At 40.2% G+C, this 20,442-nt stretch overlaps 1 protein-coding gene across 1 annotated transcript in view; it reads left to right on the top strand.

Moving 5' to 3' along the window:
• Positions 1–19,968, top strand: part of LOC125237470 — a 29,580-nt gene extending 9,612 nt beyond the window's left edge. Inside the window, exons 9-11 of the mRNA XM_048144576.1 lie at positions 12,246–12,331; positions 14,641–14,737; positions 18,896–19,968. Of these exons, the coding sequence (XP_048000533.1) occupies positions 12,246–12,331; positions 14,641–14,737; positions 18,896–19,810 (1,098 nt within the window). The 3' untranslated portion in view covers positions 19,811–19,968. The remainder of the gene's footprint in view (positions 1–12,245; positions 12,332–14,640; positions 14,738–18,895) is intronic.
• Positions 19,969–20,442: the final 474 nt, after the last annotated feature.

The raw sequence follows: 20,442 nt of genomic DNA, 5'->3' as shown, positions 1-20,442 counted from the left end.
AATGCGAGCCGAGTGGAGCGCTAGATGAAACCAAAGAGGATCGAGTATTATAGAGAGTTACTGTCGAAGTAAAATGTGTAATCACAGTGCATAGACTGCCATCTCTTGACACAGACTTAAAACTTTTGAACGTCAGTTTTGACAATATGGCCCATATTTTTAGCTTGATATGTGTTAAAATGTCAAATATTAATATTAGCGCCATCTAGGTGAGCGTACCCCAAAGGTGTAATGCCATCTAGGCCAACGTACCTTTTTCTGTGTGGTACTGAGGTACTTTTTTTTTTTTTCTTAGACTTTATCTGCCTATACGGAGTTATATATGTCTTTGATGAAACTCATCAGGGACCGGCCCGCTATCCCTTATACGGGGTTTTGTATGGGTATTTCGTTAGGCTTAACTTACCCTACCCTTTTGACGCGATACCCTTTCATTTTGCTTTTAAAGCCCTAACGAAAGCGCTTACCTAAAATAGCCCAATACCCTTTCAAAACCCTTATCATCGGCTCAGCCTAACGCCATAAGGGTGAGCCTTATATTGGGTTTTATTTGCTTTCCCTTATAGATCATATCGTGCGAGTTTAAATCCTGTACCTCGCTCATAAAGCACACATTACTCCGAACGAAATAACATACGATCGTTACCTATGGCGGCACCGTGTGTGATATTTGCGCGTTTCTGTTTAATGGAAACGGCTGTAGATAAAATAAGGTTCAATTTTCAATACTAAATACTTATAGTTATGATAGGCTCCTGCTTTGCTCGGGTGTAACACAGGCAAACGCTGCTTTTTAGGGTTCCGTAGTCAACTTAGTAGACAACCCTTATAGTTTCGCCATGTCTGTCTGTCCGTCCGTCCGTCCGCGGATAATCTTAGTAACCGTTAGCACTAGAAAGCTGAAATTTGGTCCCAATATGTATATCAAATCAATCACGCCAACAAAGTTCAAAAATAAAAAATGGCAAAAATGTTTTATTAGGGTACCCCCCCATGTAAAGTGGGGGCTGATTTTTTTTTCATTTCAACCACAACGTGTGATATATTGTTGGATAGGTATTTAAAAATGAATAAGGGTTTACTAAGATTGTTTTTTGATAATATTGATATTTTCGGAAATAATCGCTCCTAAAGGAAAAAAAGTGCGTCCCCCCCCCCCCTCTAACTTTTGAACCATAAGTTTAAAAAATATGAAAAAAATCACAAAACTAGAACTTTATAACGAATTTCTAGGAAAATTGTTTTGAACTTGATAGGTTTAGTAGTTTTTGAGAAAAATATGAAAAACTTCGGAACCCTACACTGACCGTGGCCCGACACGCTCATGGCCGGTTTTTTTTTATCGGACTTGTCTTGATGAGTACCCGAAGTCTAGCTGATGCTGAACCCTGGCTGCACCTAGGAGAACTCGGGTTTAGTGTAACACAGGCAAACGCTGTTTTCGTCATCGGACTTGTCTTGATGAGTACTCGAGTGAGCAGTACCCGAAGTGCAGTTGATGCTGAACCCTGGCTGCACCTAGGGGAACTCGGGTTTAGTGTAACCCAGGCAAACGCTGTTTTCGTCATCGGACTTGTCTTGATGAGTACTCGAGCGAGCAGTACCCAAAGTCCAGCTGATGCTGAACTCTGGCTGCACCTATGGGAACTCGGGTTTAGTGTAACACAGACAAACGCTGTTTTCGTCATCGGACTTGTCTTGATGAGTACTCGAGTAAGCAGTACCCGAAGTCCAGCTGATGCTGAACCCTGGCTGCATCTAGGAGAACTCGGGTTTAGTGTAACACAGGCAAACGCTGTTTTCGTCATCGGACTTGTCTTGATAAGTACTCGAGTGAGCAGTACCCAAAGTCCAGCTGATGCTGAACCCTGGCTGCATCTAGGAGAACTCGGGTTTAGTGTAACACAGGCAAACGCTGTTTTCGTCATCGGACTTGTCTTGATGAGTACTCGAGTGAGCAGTACCCAAAGTCCAGCTGATGCAGAACCCTGGCTGCACCTATGGGAACTCGGGTTTAGTGTAACACAGGCAAAAGCTGTTTTCGTCATCGGACTTGTCTTGATGAGTACTCGAGTGAGCAGTACCCGAAGTGCAGTTGATGCTGAACCCTGGCTGCACCTAGGGGAACTCGGGTTTAGTGTTACACAGGCAAACGCTGTTTTCGTCATCGGACTTGTCTTGATGAGTACTCGAGTGAGCAGTACCCGAAATCCAGCTGATGCTAAACCCTGGCTGCAGCTAGGGGAACTCGGGTTTAGTGTAACCCAGGCAAACGCTGTTTTCGTCATCGGACTTGTCTTGATGAGTACTCGAGCGAGCAGTACCCAAAATCCAGCTGATGCTGAACTCTGGCTGCACCTATGGGAACTCGGGTTTAGTGTAACACAGGCAAACGCTGTTTTCGTCATCGGACTTGTCTTGATGAGTCCTCGAGTGAGCAGTACCCGAAATCCAGCTGATGCTAAACCCTGGCTGCAGCTAGGGGAACTCGGGTTTAGTGTAACCCAGGCAAACGCTGTTTTCGTCATCGGACTTGTCTTGATGAGTACTCGAGCAAGCAGTACCCAAAGTCCAGCTGATGCTGAACTCTGGCTGCACCTAGTTGAACTCGGGTTTAGTGTAACACAACACAGGCAAACGCTGTTTTCGTCATCGGACTTGTCTTGAGTACTTGAGTGAGCAGTACCCAAAGTCCAGCTGATGCTGAACTCTGTTTGCACCTAGGGGAACTCGGGTTTAGTGTAACACAGGCAAACGCTGTTTTCGTCATCGGACTTGTCTTAATGAGTATTTGGGTGAGCTGTACCCAAGATAGAGCTGATGCTGAAACCTAGCTGTACCTAGGGGAACTCGGGTTTGGTGTAACATAGGCAAACGCTGTTTGCGTCATCGGACATGTCTTGACGAGGACTTGGGTGCGCAGTAGCCAAGACAGCGCTGTAGCTGAGCCCTGGCGGTATCTAGGGCAACTCTGGTTTCGGTACATTATAATATAGAAATATTTCATGCAATCTCAAGTTAGGCATAAAAACATAATATTAACTGAACAAAAATCTTACCAGAAGTGAATATTAACATCAAGTAGTTAGAACACATTTATTAATTTGCCATACATGAAACACTTTATTTCTGTCTAAAAAAATACGTATGTATATCCATTTGAATATCAAAATTAAGTACAGTCGATTTCACTAATAGTAACACAGGGAATAAAGAGAATACTGGAGTTCCAAGCGTCCATAGACTGCGGTAACTACTTACTATCAGACGCGCTGTATGCTTGATTTCCACCAGAAAAGTATTTCTGTTTCAAACGATCTTCATAGAATTCACAACAATCAACAGAAATAGTTTGACAGATTCTATGGTACTACTCAACTCAACCAAGTACCAGTCATAAAGACGAGTCTCAGATATTTCACGATGACAAAAACAGCGTTTACCTATGTTGCACGAAACCCGAGTTCCTCTAGGAATAGCCCGAGTTCAGCATCAGCTCTACCTTGGTTACTGCTCACTCAAGTACTCATCAATACAAGTCCGATGACAAAACAGCGTTTGCATATGTTGCACGAAACCCAAGTTCCCTTAAGAATAGCCAGGGTTCAGCATCAGCTCTCTACCTTGGTTACTGCTCACTCTAGTACTCATCAATACAAATCCGATGACGAAAACAGCGTTTGCCTATGTTGCACGAAACCCGAGTTCCCCTAGGAATAGCCAGGGTTCAGCATCAGCTCTGCCCTGGTTACTGCTCACTCAAGTACTCACCAAAACAAGTCCGATGACGAAAACAGCGCTTGCCTATGTTACACCAAACCCGCGTTCCCCTGGGAAAAGCCAGGGTTCAGCATCAGCTCTACCTTGGTTACTGCTCACTCAAGTACTCATCAAGACAAGTCCGATGACGAAAACAGCGTTTGCCTATGTTGCACGAAACCCGAGTTCCTTTAGGAATAGCCAGGGTTCAGCATCAGCTCTACCTTGGTTACTGCTCACTCAAGTACTCATCAATACAAGTCCGATGACGAAAACAGCGTTTGCCTATGTTGCACGAAACCCGAGTTCCCTTAGGAATAGCCAGGGTTCAGCATCAGCTCTACCTTGGTTACTGCTCACACAAGTACTCATCAAGACAAGTCCGATGACGAAAACAGCGCTTGCCTATGTTACTCCAAACCCGCGTTCCCCTGGGAAAAGCCAGGGTTCAGCATCAGCTCTACCTTGGTTACTGCTCACTCAAGTACTCATCAAGACAAGTGCGATGACGAAAACAGCGTTTGCCTATGTTGCACGAAACCCGAGTTCCCTTAGGAATAGCCAGGGTTCAGCATCAGCTCTACCTTGGTTACTGCTCACACAAGTACTCATCAAGACAAGTCCGATGACGAAAACAGCGCTTGCCTATGTTACTCCAAACCCGCGTTCCCCTGGGAAAAGCCAGGGTTCAGCATCAGCTCTACCTTGGTTACTGCTCACTCAAGTACTCATCAATACAAGTCCGATGACGAAAACAGCGTTTGCCTATGTTGCACGAAACCCGAGTTCCCCTAGAAATAGCCAGGGTTCAGCATCAGCTCTACCTTGGTTACTGCTCACTCAAGTACTCATCAAAACAAGTTCGATGACGAAAACAGCGCTTGCCTATGTTAAACCAAACCCGCGTTCCCCTGGGAAAAGCCAGGGTTCAGCATCAGCTCTATCTTAGGAACTGCTCACCCAATTAACTCATCAAGGCGAGTTGGATGACGAAAACGGCTTATTTTTATGTTGGCAATTAACGTTTTCAATGTGTAATGATAATGGTTAATTGTATTGACTTTCGGCCAACACTGTATATTTACATGCATACATACATATTTACATATTTATATATTTATATTCATACATACATACCTACATACATTTATACGTACGAACATACATACTGATCTATGGGCGACGATGATCATTTACCATCAGGCGATCCATCAGTCCCTTGTCTCCCAGTTCATTAAAAATAATTTCTAGCCGTGTTCTACTTCTATCCAACGAAAACATGTTTCGTTGCAAAATTAAAAATGGGGCGCATAGTGCGGAGTGGCAACAGCGCATTTTCCTTCCTGTTCTTACACTAGCTTAGATTCATAATCCTGTCTCTTTCACGCAAGGCTCGACTACGCTTCAACAAAAGGGAAAGCCTTATAAATAGCGCTTAAAATAAGGGTAACCTTTATTAAAGGCTTGCAAGCCGTATCGGATAGCGGTAAGCCAATGCACAGGGCTAGCTTTATTGTTTTGCTAAGTTTTTTGTAAGGGCTAGTCAAATGAATGGGCTTGCAGTTCGAAAGGGAGAGTCTCTCGATTGGGTCGTCCTTACGTTAGGGATTCCCAGTGAAAGGCTTGTAGCGCGGAAGGGGTTGTCCGGTCCCTGGTAGCGACCAGGGACCGGCCCGCTATCCCTTATACGGGGTTTTGTATGGGTATTTCGTTAGGCTTAACTTACCCTACCCTTTTGACGCGATACCCTTTCATTTTGCTTTTAAAGCCCTAACGAAAGCGCTTACCTAAAATAGCCCAATACCCTTTCAAAACCCTTATCATCGGCTCAGCCTAACGCCATAAGGGTGAGCCTTATATTGGGTTTTATTTGCTTTCCCTTATAGATCATATCGTGCGAGTTTAAATCCTGTACCTCGCTCATAAAGCACACATTACTCCGAACGAAATAACATACGATCGTTACCTATGGCGGCACTGTGTGTGATATTTGCGCGTTTCTGTTTAATGGAAACGGCTGTAGATAAAATAAGGTTCAATTTTCAATACCAAATACTTATAGTTATGATAGGCTCCTGCTTTGCTCGGGTGTAACACAGGCAAACGCTGCTTTTTAGGGTTCCGTAGTCAACTAGGAACCCTTATAGTTTCGCCATGTCTGTCTGTCCGTCCGTCCGTCAGCGGATAATCTCAGTAACCGTTAGCACTAGAAAGCTGAAATTTGGTCCCAATATGTATATCAAATCAATCACGCCAACAAAGTTCAAAAATAAAAAATGGCAAAAATGTTTTATTAGGGTACCCCCCATGTAAAGTGGGGGCTGATTTTTTTTTCATTCCAACCACAACGTGTGATATATTGTTGGATAGGTATTTAAAAATGAATAAGGGTTTACTAAGATTGTTTTTTGATAATATTGATATTTTAGGAAATAATCGCTCCTAAAGGAAAAAAAAGTGCGTCCCCCCCCTCTAACTTTTGAACCATAAGTTTAAAAAATATGAAAAAAATCACAAAACTAGAACTTTATAACGACTTTCTAGGAAAATTGTTTTGAACTTGATAGGTTCTGACCGTAGCCCGACACGCTCTTGGCCGGTTTTTTTTATCGGACTTGTCTTGATGAGTACCCGAAGTCTAGCTGATGCTGAACCCTGGCTGCACCTAGGAGAACTCGGGTTTAGTGTAACACAGGCAAACGCTGTTTTCGTCATCGGACTTGTCTTGATGAGTACTCGAGTGAGCAGTACCCGAAGTGCAGTTGATGCTGAACCCTGGCTGCACCTAGGGGAACTCGGGTTTAGTGTTACACAGGCAAACGCTGTTTTCGTCATCGGACTTGTCTTGATGAGTACTCGAGTGAGCAGTACCCGAAGTCCAGCTGATGCTGAACCCTGGCTGCACCTAGGGGAACTCGGGTTTAGTGTAACCCAGGCAAACGCTGTTTTCGTCATCGGACTTGTCTTGATGAGTACTCGAGCGAGCAGTACCCAAAGTCCAGCTGATGCTGAACTCTGGCTGCACCTATGGGAACTCGGGTTTAGTGTAACACAGGCAAACGCTGTTTTCGTCATCGGACTTGTCTTGATGAGTACTCGAGTAAGCAGTACCCGAAGTCCAGCTGATGCTGAACCCTGGCTGCATCTAGGAGAACTCGGGTTTAGTGTAACACAGGCAAACGCTGTTTTCGTCATCGGACTTGTCTTGATGAGTACTCGAGTGAGCAGTACCCAAAGTCCAGCTGATGCAGAACCCTGGCTGCACCTATGGGAACTCGGGTTTAGTGTAACACAGGCAAAAGCTGTTTTCGTCATCGGACTTGTCTTGATGAGTACTCGAGTGAGCAGTACCCGAAGTGCAGTTGATGCTGAACCCTGGCTGCACCTAGGGGAACTCGGGTTTAGTGTTACACAGGCAAACGCTGTTTTCGTCATCGGACTTGTCTTGATGAGTACTCGAGTGAGCAGTACCCGAAATCCAGCTGATGCTAAACCCTGGCTGCAGCTAGGGGAACTCGGGTTTAGTGTAACCCAGGCAAACGCTGTTTTCGTCATCGGACTTGTCTTGATGAGTACTCGAGCGAGCAGTACCCAAAGTCCAGCTGATGCTGAACTCTGGCTGCACCTATGGGAACTCGGGTTTAGTGTAACCCAGGCAAACGCTGTTTTCGTCATCGGACTTGTCTTGATGAGTACTCGAGCAAGCAGTACCCAAAGTCCAGCTGATGCTGAACTCTGGCTGCACCTAGTTGAACTCGGGTTTAGTGTAACACAACACAGGCAAACGCTGTTTTCGTCATCGGACTTGTCTTGAGTACTCGAGTGAGCAGTACCCAGTACCCAAAGTCCAGCTGATGCTGAACTCTGTTTGCACCTAGGGGAACTCGAGTTTAGTGTAACACAGGCAAATGCTGTTTTCGTCATCGGACTTGTCTTAATGAGTATTTGGGTGAGCTGTACCCAAGATAGAGCTGATGCTGAAACCTAGCTGTACCTAGGGGAACTCGGGTTTGGTGTAACATAGGCAAACGCTGTTTGCGTCATCGGACATGTCTTGACGAGGACTTGGGTGCGCAGTGGCGCAAGACAGCGCTGTAGCTGAGCCCTGGCGGTATCTAGGGCAACTCTGGTTTCGGTACATTATAATATAGAAATATTTCATGCAATCTCAAGTTAGGCATAAAAACATAATATTAATTGAACAAAAATCTTACCAGAAGTGAATATTAACATCAAGTAGTTAGAACACATTTATTAATTTGCCATACATGAAACACTTTATTTGTGTCTAAAAAAATACGTATGTATATCCATTTGAATATCAAAATTAAGTACAGTCGATTTCACTAATAGTAACACAGGGAATAAAGAGAATACTGGAGTTCCAAGCGTCCATAGACTACGGTAACTACTTACTATCAGACGCGCTGTATGCTTGATTTCCACCAGAAAAGTATTTCTGTTTCAAACGATCTTCATAGAATTCACAACAATCAACAGCAATAGTTTGACAGATTCTATGGTACTACTCAACTCAACCAAGTACCAGTCATAAAGACGAGTCTTAGATATTTCACGATGACGAAAACAGCGTTTGCCTATGTTACACCAAACCCGCGTTCCCTTGGGAATAGCCAGGGTTCAGCATCAGCTCTACCTTGGTTACTGCTCACACAAGTACTCATCAAGACAAGTCCGATGACGAAAACAGCGCTTGCCTATGTTACTCCAAACCCGCGTTCCCCTGGGAAAAGCCAGGGTTCAGCATCAGCTCTCTACTTTGGTTACTGCTCACTCAAGTACTCATCAAGACAAGTCCGATGACGAAAACAGCGCTTGCCTATGTTACTCCAAACCCGCGTTCCCCTGGGAAAAGCCAGGGTTCAGCATCAGCTCTACCTTGGTTACTGCTCACTCAAGTACTCATCAAGACAAGTCCGATGACGAAAACAGCGTTTGCCTATGTTGCACGAAACCCGAGTTCCCTTAGGAATAGCCAGGGTTCAGCATCAGCTCTACCTTGGTTACTGCTCACTCAAGTACTCATCAATACAAATCCGATGACGAAAACAGCGTTTGCCTATGTTGCACGAAACCCGAGTTCCCCTAGGAATAGCCAGGGTTCAGCATCAGCTCTGCCCTGGTTACTCCTCACTCAAGTACTCACCAAAACAAGTCCGATGACGAAAACAGCGCTTGCCTATGTTACTCCAAACCCGCGTTCCCCTAGGAATAGCCAGGGTTCAGGATCAGCTCTACCTTGGTTACTGCTCACACAAGTACTCATCAAGACAAGTCCGATGACGAAAACAGCGCTTGCCTATGTTACTCCAAACCCGCGTTCCCCTGGGAAAAGCCAGGGTTCAGCATCAGCTCTACCTTGGTTACTGCTCACTCAAGTACTCATCAATACAAGTCCGATTACGAAAACAGCGTTTGCCTATGTTGCACGAAACCCGAGTTCCCTTAGGAATAGCCAGGGTTCAGCATCAGCTCTACCTTGGTTACTGCTCACACAAGTACTCATCAAGACAAGTCCGATGACGAAAACAGCGCTTGCCTATGTTACTCCAAACCCGCGTTCCCCTGGGAAAAGCCAGGGTTCAGCATCAGCTCTACCTTGGTTACTGCTCACTCAAGTACTCATCAATACAAGTCCGATGACGAAAACAGCGTTTGCCTATGTTGCACGAAACCCGAGTTCCCCTAGAAATAGCCAGGGTTCAGCATCAGCTCTACCTTGGTTACTGCTCACTCAAGTACTCATCAAAACAAGTCCGATGACGAAAACAGCGCTTGCCTATGTTAAACCAAACCCGCGTTCCCCTGGGAAAAGCCAGGGTTCAGCATCAGCTCTATCTTAGGAACTGCTCACCCAATTAACTCATCAAGGCGAGTTGGATGACGAAAACGGCTTATTTTTATGTTGGCAATTAACGTTTTCAATGTGTAATGATAATGGTTAATTGTATTGATTTTCGGCCAACACTGTATGTACATATTTACATATTTATATATTTATATTCATACATACATACCTACATACATTCATACATACCTACATACATTCATACATACCTACATACATTCATACGTAGGTACGAACATACATACTGATCTATGGGCGACGATGATCATTTACCATCAGGCGATCCTCAGTCCCTTGTCTCCCAGTTCATTAAAAATAATTTCTAGCCGTGTTCTACTTCTATCCAACGAAAACATGTTTCGTTGCAAAATTAAAAATGGGACGCATAGTGCGGAGTGGCAACAGCGCATTTTCCTTCCGCCTCTTACACTAGCTTAGATTCATAATCCTGTCTCTTTCACGCCAGGCTCGACTACGCTTCAACAAAAGGGAAAGCCTTATAAATAGCGCTTAAAATAAGGGTAACCCTTATTAAAGGCTTGCAAGCCGTATCGGATAGCGGTAAGCCAATGCACAGGGCTAGCTTTATTGTTTTGCTAAGTTTTTTGTAAGGGCTAGTCAAATGAATGGGCTTGCAGTTCGAAAGGGAGAGTCTCTCGATTGGGTCGTCCTTACGTTAGGGATTCCCAATGAAAGGCTTGTAGCGCGGAAGGGGTTGTCCGGTCCCTGAAACTCATCAACCAATGGCGTTATAGCGTTCTACCAACGCATCAAACAAGAATGTTGAAATCTTTGTGTGTGTGTGGATTGAGTGAGCACCTTCCGAAAATAAAAAAAAATATGCTGATCATTTAGTAAAAGTTCTAAAACAATTGTAAAACGAATCTCTGAATTTGTAAAAAGATAAATCAAAAGATACAGCCATTAACATGTGCTCACTCAGTTCTCACAAACTACCAACGAAAACAGTGAATATATTCATTTAACATATAATATTTATATACTAACATTTAGTAAAAAATAGGCCAACCTACCTCTATAAATATTAGATCACCTAGTGACGTATTAAATTTTTTACAAATAGTTTCTTATGCTCACTCAATCCACACACTTTTGAAAAGCCGAATTTTGATGAAAAACATAAGATTTAGACCGCTATTATATGTGTATAGTTTAGTAAAAGTGAAATGGGAATTTGTAAAATACAAAACGAACCACTAACGTGTCAGGTTTTTTTATAATAAATTTTTGTAAGTGCTCACTCAGTCCACACGTTTTGAGAAAGTTAAAAATGTAAATATCTTACGATTTGTAGCACCTAAGACACTCGAAAGTACTTCAACATTTAGTAAAAATTTTTACTAAATATCCACCATCTAATATTTTATATTCGTTGTCTGGTTTTAAAGATATTCAGACATAACTTTTCTCATACAAATGTATCAAGTAGGGTGACCACACTATGTCGGCTCCTGATTTTCCCCACCTTCCCATTGTCATATTGAGATTGGGGAGTTTCGTTCAATTTTGATAATAGTTTACCGGATTTGTAAGTGGGAGCGAGAAAAGAATAACTATTTCTCGCTCCCACTTACAAATCCGGTACGCTCATCTGTTAGCGCGATTAGATTACCAGGTTCTGGTTTCTTACTAGTGAAGTATTATATTCTTTGTTTCTTACCAATTATCATTCATGTCCTTTTTAATGCATGCATGTCGATATGGTTATTATCCTGACGTCGATAAAAATTACACAATACACATCATCACTAGGCCAAGAACATAACCTAAAAACAGTTTGCAGATGGATAATTAATATGGTATTAGTTTAATATTATCAAAATTGAATGAACGAAACTCCCCAATCTCAATATGACAATGGGAAGGTGGGGAAAATCAGGAGCCGGCATAGTGTGGTCACCCTACTTGATACATTTGTATGAGAAAAGTTATGTCTGAATATCTTTAAAACCAGACAACGAATATAAAATATTAGATGGTGGATATTTAGTAAAAATTTTTACTAAATGTTGAAGTACTTTCGAGTGTCTTAGGTGCTACAAATCGTAAGATATTTACATTTTTAACTTTCTCAAAACGTGTGGACTGAGTGAGCACTTACAAAAATTTATTATAAAAAAACCTGACACGTTAGTGGTTCGTTTTGTATTTTACAAATTCCCATTTCACTTTTACTAAACTATACACATATAATAGCGGTCTAAATCTTATGTTTTTCATCAAAATTCGGCTTTTCAAAAGTGTGTGGATTGAGTGAGCATAAGAAACTATTTGTAAAAAAATTAATACGTCACTAGGTGATCTAATATTTATAGAGGTAGGTTGGCCTATTTTTTACTAAATGTTAGTATATAAATATTATATGTTAAATGAATATATTCACTGTTTTCGTTGGTAGTTTGTGAGAACTGAGTGAGCACATGTTAATGGCTGTATCTTTTGATTTATCTTTTTACAAATTCAGAGATTCGTTTTACAATTGTTTTAGAACTTTTACTAAATGATCAGCATATTTTTTTTTATTTTCGGAAGGTGCTCACTTAATCCACACACACACGAAATCTTTGAATGAAAACGCAAATTTTGCATTTAACAGAGCCAAACGGAGGCAGTGCTGGAAGTCATAAGGCAACAGTTGCAGGCGGAAAACCTTCTAGAACTATACGAAGTTAATGTCGATTGGTATGTATGATCGTAGAGGAATAGGTTTACGACCGGTCTGGCGCAGTCGGTAGTGACCCTGCCTGCTGCGCCGCGGTCCCGGGTTCGAATCCCGGTAAGGGCATTTATTTGTGTGATGAGCACAGATATTTGTTCCTGAGGCATGGATGTTTTCTATGTATATAAGTATTTATATATTATATATATCGTTGTCTGAGTACCCACAACACAAGCCTTCTTGAGCTTACCGTGGGCCTCGGTCAATCTGTGTAAGAATGTCCTATAATATTTATTTATAGGTAAGGGAAGAGTTGTAACTCCCATATAAATGCGGGTTATTTGTATAGGCATAGTTCAGTGACATCTAGCGACAATCACGCGTCAAATAGCGTGAATTATCAGTACCACTACTCGATACTAGGTGGCAACAGTGTCTTGGCGGCCAAACATTTAATATTAGAACAGTTTACAACTTATTTTACAAGCAGAAGGAATTGAAAACAGAATACTGATTAATACTATTGTAATATTATCTAAAAATTGGTGAGCAATAGACTCTTCGTTCGTCGACATCTATTGACAAGTAGCAGTACTGATAATTTACGTTAGTTGACGCGTGATTGTCGCTAGATGTCACTTATCTATGACTATACAAATGACTCGCATTTACTGATGTATGGAGTTCCAACTCTTCCCTTACTTATTTCTCTATGGTATGATTTTAATATTTCTTCTTCCCCTTTTACAAAACTCGCAAACGATTTATATTGATATTATTAAATTAAAACGGGACTTAATCGCGTAAAACTTACGTTTTCAATCAATATATGATTTATATTGATTTAAACTAACACGATCTTCACTCATATTATTAAATTAAAACGGGACTTAATCGCGTAAAACTTACGTTTTATATTTAACCCGACGTTTCGGACATGACATTACGTCCGTGGTCACGGGTAGTCTGGCTGGGAGTTATATCAACATCTTCTAGCTGTACGAGTTTTTCGAACTACCCGCACTTGATTGTCATCAGTCACTTTTACGCTAGGGTTGCCACTCTGCCTACATACAACACTCACGACATCCGATGGTATGGGACGGGAAGTTTTCTCACGTTTACACTTGCTAATCACTGGATTCCACGAAGATGAAATCCCTTGCCCTTCATTTTGATTGAAATTACGATGTTTCCTGATTTCAATCGCTTCACGTACTTTCCTGCTATAGTAAAGACGTTCAGTTGAAAGGACTTTGGGATTATGCAGTTCAATCCAGTGGTTCGGTCCTGACTCTAGCAAGTGCTGGGCAACCGCAGACTTATTTATTTGTCGTTTTTTGACCGCCGCGATATGTTCTTTGACCCTTTCCGCTAATGGTGCGTTTGGTTTCTCCAATATAAGAACTACCACAGCTACAGTCAATCTTATAAACGCCTGGCGTCTGATATGGAATAACATCCTTTGCTGACCTTAGCAAACGATTGCTAATTGATCATTTTATTATCGGCGACAAGTTTGAATTTGAATGTATGGTAGCGCGCCGTACTTGCTTAGTGAGTTTGGGCGTATCGCTGAATGAGTGAACCCTTAAATGCATGGTGATGTAAATATATATGCATCATATATTTGATCAACCTGGCAACCTGTCACTGCAATGTCACAGTTTGGATTTCTTTCAGCCCCTTTTTGCCAAGAGTGGCACTGAAACTTAGTAGTTCATGTGCTCTGCCTACCCCTTTGTGGGATACAGGCGTGATGTGTATGTATGTATGTATGTATATATTTGATGGCCTGTGGCTCAATAAGAAGCTATCCAAAATCACATTTATAACTTAATTATTATTCAGTATTTATTATTATTTAATAAATAATTAAATAATATTATCATTTACTATTTATTATTTAAGGATAAAGATGAAATGGCGGAAAAGTGTGAAAAAACAGGATGATGGCGATTTATAGTATGTGATTTAGGCAGATTTTTTCGGAGTTAGTAATTAATTAGTTTATGTTTAAACATTTTATCATGGGGGTTTCACAAATAGTGTACCTTTCTAATAGTAGTCAAACTTTACAAATAAAACTTGCCAATAATTGTATTATATTATATATAAATATGTTTTGGCCTATTTAAATTCTAACACTGATTTAGTATTAAAATCGGTATTAATTATTTTTTTTATTATTTTTCCCAGACTCAGAAAACCATTAAATTGTCTATCACATATATTAAATTATTAATATCTCGTTAAAAGAAAAATTCATGCATTTAAGGGTTAATGAATGCTCGCATGGTGGTAACACACTGTATATTTGTTCTGATTGCAGCGTGAAGGTAGAGATAAAGGAGGAACCGCAAGAGCTTCCTTTAGAGTTCGATGACCCCGACTCTCAGGATCCCCTGGACTCTGACACAGGCGAACAGGTACCTAAACGCAGATACATTATCTATACAGTCCGCTACGCTCGCCAAGTCGAGCCCATAGATTTAGAGATTATTGCCACTGTCAAAATCATTTGAATGACGTCATCACAGTCATTATTTGGGGATACCAGTCAATAGTGTCAATACTCAAAGTTACTACTAAATCTACTAATATACAAAGGTTTTTTTTATTGCGCAAATCTTTGGTATTATGGCTTCATAATAATGACTTACCAATTAATTCGTTACCCTTGCCTCGATATAATACAAAAAAAATTTAAGAAGTTTATAAACTTAGTTATCATACAGGTAAAATACTACTACTATAGTAAGCTTTTTAACACTGGTCACAGCGAGAGGGACACCAGCCCCAACTTTGACCCTCTCATGTGGACACACTTTTACTAATCTGACACGAACGCCTATTACACTGGTCAAAAAGAGAAATAAAAAAAACAAAGTGTGATGTAAAGCTGCATTTTTGGTATGTTATTTGGGGTCCTTGGGGTAATGTAGGACTATATTTTGCAAGCAAAAAAATGGTGTGCTAACTTCGTAATTTAAAAAAAAAGTAAAAAAATCAGACTTTTTTTGGTATTTGCCGTTTTATTAAAAAACTATGCATTTTTGGTCAAAAGTTGCTGTGCAATGTTGAAAGCGCATTAAATTCCAAACAGTTTGACATCTTTTGTATCAATGTCCGTTAAATATTTTTTGAGATACGAAGCGTCAAAAAAAGAACATTTTTCCCCTTTCTATGAAAATATTCATTTTGCTAATATTTTGAGACAGATATCAGCAAAACAACTCAGGCTATTACATATATTGTAAAATAAAAATGTAGAAAATTTCACTAGCTTTCATTTAAGACTAAAAGTGTGCCATTTATTTAAAAAAATAGGATTATATCGTAAGTCTAGTATAACTGGATCAGAAATAATCGATGGATGGTAATGGCCAAATGGGATAGTTTACATATATTTACAGGAGGTGTAGCGGAGAATGAATTATGATTATTTGGGGGCTGTTCAAGTATTACTCAGACACATATTTGCGTATATCAAATCAACATTTATTTAGTTATGAAATAAAACTATGGAAACGGATTAAATCGCGTATAATGAATTTAAAATACATCCCGACGTTTCGAACTCTTTACAGCGTTCGTGGTCAACGGGTGACTGAGGAAAAATTAAAATGTGCAAAAGCTACCCACTTACAAGAAATATTAACGAACCATGACCACAAATAATATAGATTTCTAAGGCAGGTTCACACACTATTAATAAAGCTAGTTATACAATATTCAAAAAAATTACCATTACTCTGTTAAAAAAAAAAATAATTAACCAATTAATCTACACAAAATTGACAAAGAAACAAACTGCAAATGTCCAACACCATACAACACAAATGCCTCACAGCCTTCGTCGTGCTTGTTCCATTATCAGATGTACTACTGGATCCCAAGCCGGTGGTAAAGTAAAGCCATCCTCTCTATTAAAGTTTGGATATTTCTTGATCTCAATGGCCTCTCGCAACATTCTGGGTATATATCGCTTCTCCTTAGCGAGAACCAGAGGCTTGTCAAACTTTATAGCATGATTGACTTTATCCATGACATGTTCAGAGACTGCAGACCTTTGCCTTTTTCCATAGTTTTATTTCATGAGTAACTATCGCGGTAACCGAAGACAATATTATTTATTTAGTTAGTTAAGTTTACGGTCAAAAAGACCTCAGGATCGACGCTTGGCGGAAAAAAATATTTACGAGTAGAAAACCCTCATTAATTGAATCAGATTGTTCCGAAATTGTTCTTGTACGGACTGGTTTTTAAAGCATATCACTGAGGGTCAATAACATCGATGCAATCTCACGAGCGTTGTCGTTTGTCGTGGACGTGCCCGAATCATAGTATTCTCCGTTTAACGAAATATCAGTACATAGACTACATAGTATGTGTTGTATTGCACGCGCAGGTCTCTCACCGCCGCGCAGGTGTAGTCGGACCATAACTCGACAGTATACACTGAGGAACAGCTGTCTTTTTGCTCTGTCACTAGTTTTGCATTGTCACTACATTTGGCGAATTTTCTAGCCAAGAGGTTTGCCCTTACTGAGGTGGCTCGCCTCTGCCTTTCTATGTCCTCCTGGTCTTTTAAACTGGACAAGATGTGACCAAGATATCTGACTTCGTGTACTCTCCGCAATTGAACTCCATCAAGCAAAAGAGGTGGTACATGTGTGGGCATATGTGCTGCCTGCATGAGCATAAATTCAGACTTGTCCGGATTGTATCTCATGTTATGCTGGCTGGCGTATCTCTCGCATTCTGCAAGTATCTTACGCATAGCTCCCACAGATGGTGCTAGTAGGACCATATATTATCGTCTGCATATGCGATGTGATTTATCATTTGCCCATTGATGGAGCAGCCAACCTCGGTACTGGTCAAAGCCTGCGACAGCCCATCCATGTACACGCTGAAGAGAGCCGGAGACATACTGCCTCCTTGTCTCACGCCACAGTTTAGCCCGCTGGCTGTGGACAGAGTTGACTTCCATCTTACTACGTTCTTCTGCTGGGAATACCACTTCTCCAGTATCTTAATAATTGGCGTGGGCGCTTTCCGTTCCCGTAGTTTATTCCACAGCAATTGGTGGTCAAATACAACTCAAGTGGACTTTCTATCACTACAGGAGTTGTGCCATCAAGATGCAGAACCAGGACCCTCAAAAAGGAAAAAGTAAAATGTAACTAATTCTGTTTTATTTTTCTAATTTAGGCCACTAGGTGAGTGTTTTATTGTTGTATTATTGTGTCGACTTTTTGTTTATGTTATACTAACAGGTAGTTTTTAAAATATCCAATAATGTATAAGTACTAACCATTATGGGCCCTTTGTTGTCTGATATAATAAATAAATTAATTAAATTAATTTACTAAACTTCAAAATTTTACTGTATTTTATTTCTTCATTAGTAATAGTCAAATCGATGCAAAGTTAGCTTAGACAATTTTATCAGATAAACGGATATCAAAGAAAGTAAGATCGAATAGATAACACTTTCAACCTAAAACTTTTAGCGTAAACTAATACCTTAACCAATCTACCAGACTCTTGGCTTCTCTATTTATAGATTTTTTTTTTGTTTACCAAAGTAACTATTCTTCTTACTGACTTTTATTTGCACTAAAACTAAAGCAAAATAAATTTATACAATGTTGTATTGCAATATATATCATATCATGAAGTATTTTGCAGATATTTGTCCAAAAATATTGGCAAAACGCTACATTTTATAAATGCGTCAAAAATTAACCTTTTTTGACGCTTCATATCTCGAAAACTATTTGACGGACATTGATAAAAAAGATGTCAAACTGTTTGAAATTTAATGCGCTTTCAACATTATAAAGCAACTTTTGACCAAAAACGCATAGTTTTTTAATAAAAAAATAAAAACCAAAAAAGTCCGATTTTTTTACTTTTTTTTTTAAATTACGAAGTTAGCGCACTTTTTTTTTGCTTGCAAAACATAGTCTTACATTCCGCCAAGGACTCCAAATAACATACCAAAAATCCAGCTTTACATCACACTTTGTTTTTTTAGCCGATTTTCATGTAAGATTTGACCGGTGTATATCTGGACCGGTGATAATGTTCAATTTAGTATGTCAAAAAAAGTGTGAGCTCAGTCCCTATTGAAGGTCCATGGTCGAGCTCAAGCGGCAAGCCTCCTTAAGGGCCCGCGCACACGGATGCAACAGTTGCACGGCGACATCTTTTGTCTCTGTCGTCACTCCATGTACGCACGGCAAAGACAAAAAATGTCGCCGTGCAACTGTTGCATCCGTGTGCGCGGAGCGTAATTCGCTCTCTGCATTTCTCATGAGACTGCCGTTCATTAAGGCGGAATTGGGCCACGTCGAATCGCATTCGAAATATATGAGGACTCGATTCGACTCGACGCGGCTCGATTCCGCTTTAGTGGACGCCAGGCTTTATACTCTTTATAGGTCCATAGACTTTTATTTATGTATGCGGTGAGCACTAATCTTCCATCAAGAATCAAGTGTATTAATTTTACTGTTTGAATATTTCACGTTATTACTGAAGTCCGTACTCATATGCCTATATCACTTTTTTTTTAGGTTGTTGCAGACGAAACAAACAATCAGACTTTAACAAAACGACGGCGAATCATGCCTACAGAAAACAACGCTATCCAACCAAAGACCCTTGTAAAACTTCTACCTGTGAGTGATTCGTCTACGGGCTCAAAAACTAATTTAAAACCCACAGCAATTGGTCTAAAAAATATATTATTAACCCCTGTTGCTAGCGGTTCACAACCCGAGGAAACTACACCTGATGGTCACAATTCACAAAATGCCGCGTCTAGTAAAAAGAGAAAATCACAAACACAAACTATCTTGAATATGATACCCAGCGATCAACTAAACACTATTCAACAAGAGACTCCTAAAATCAGAGAAACACAGACTGTCATTAAAAACCCAACTGATAAAGACCCACAAACGAAGAACCAACCAGGAAAACTCAGAATCAAACGTACACTTTTGAAAGTTCCGCTTAGTGAATTCACGAAGTCAACAACTCTCAACCCTAGTAGTTTCAAAGCGCTTTCAAATGTCGAACTAAGTGATATAAGAAAATCACAAAGTATAAAAAAGACCCTCAGTGATCAACTAAAAAGTCTTCCACAATCTAACGATATTAAAGAAGCACAGACTGTCCTTAAGAGCCCAACCGATATTAAAGACCCACAAAGTAACAGCCAACCAGAAAAACTCAAAATTAAACGCACGTTTTTAAAAGTTCCGCTCAGTGAACTCACACAATCAAAAATTCTTAACCCTGGTGGTTCCAAAACGCTACGAAAGCTCGAACCAGGTGATATCTTGAATCTTGAACAGGTCCAAAAGCTTCTTAAACGGCCGGATGTTGAACAAAGTGACCATGAAGGGCAAAAACTTAAAAAAGTTCTAAAGGGGTTCTCTACCCCGTTGAAAGTTACCTCGGAATCGTCTCGGAGAAGTAAATAGTTTATTATTTATTTTAAAACTTTATTGCACAATATAACAAAGTACAAATGATGCCTAAAGACATTCTCTACCAGTCAAAGAGGATCGAGTATTAAAGAGAGTTACTGTCAAAGTAAAATGTGTAATCACAGTGCATAGACTGCCATCTCTCGACAGAGGCTTAAGAGGGCTTTCGTGTTAAAAATAGTGAAATCGCAACCGAGCGCTCGTTCATACCGTGTGTGGTATCAAATTAAAGGGCTTTGCGAGTAGTTTATAAATATATATCACATTATAGGACTTTTTCTACATGGTCTAACAAAATATGAGAAAATGTCCAAAAGTGGTAATAATTGTACCGGTGAAGGCTCGTTTTCAAAAAATTGGCAAAAATCAATAATAGCAATTTATAATCACTAAGGCATAACAGCAATTTAAGTAAACGTTGCAGATTAATTTAGTACAAAACTTACTTCGATGTGATGTAGATTTTCAAAGAAATTGTCACTTAATTTTCGGTAATTTCTGAAAAAAATTTAATTCGCCTTAGGCTAGTTTACTCTTTTTCAAAAACCTAAAATAAAAATCTAGTCTGAAATGATTGTGGTACAGGATATAGGAATTATAAATTTACCCGTTTTAATATTCAAAAT

Source organism: Leguminivora glycinivorella, chromosome 21 (genome assembly GCF_023078275.1).
Source record: "Leguminivora glycinivorella isolate SPB_JAAS2020 chromosome 21, LegGlyc_1.1, whole genome shotgun sequence".
In the NCBI taxonomy this organism is placed as follows: Eukaryota; Metazoa; Arthropoda; class Insecta; order Lepidoptera; family Tortricidae; genus Leguminivora; species Leguminivora glycinivorella.
Note: the sequence above shows the minus strand (reverse complement) of the source record. Positions and strands in the feature narration are given on the sequence as shown.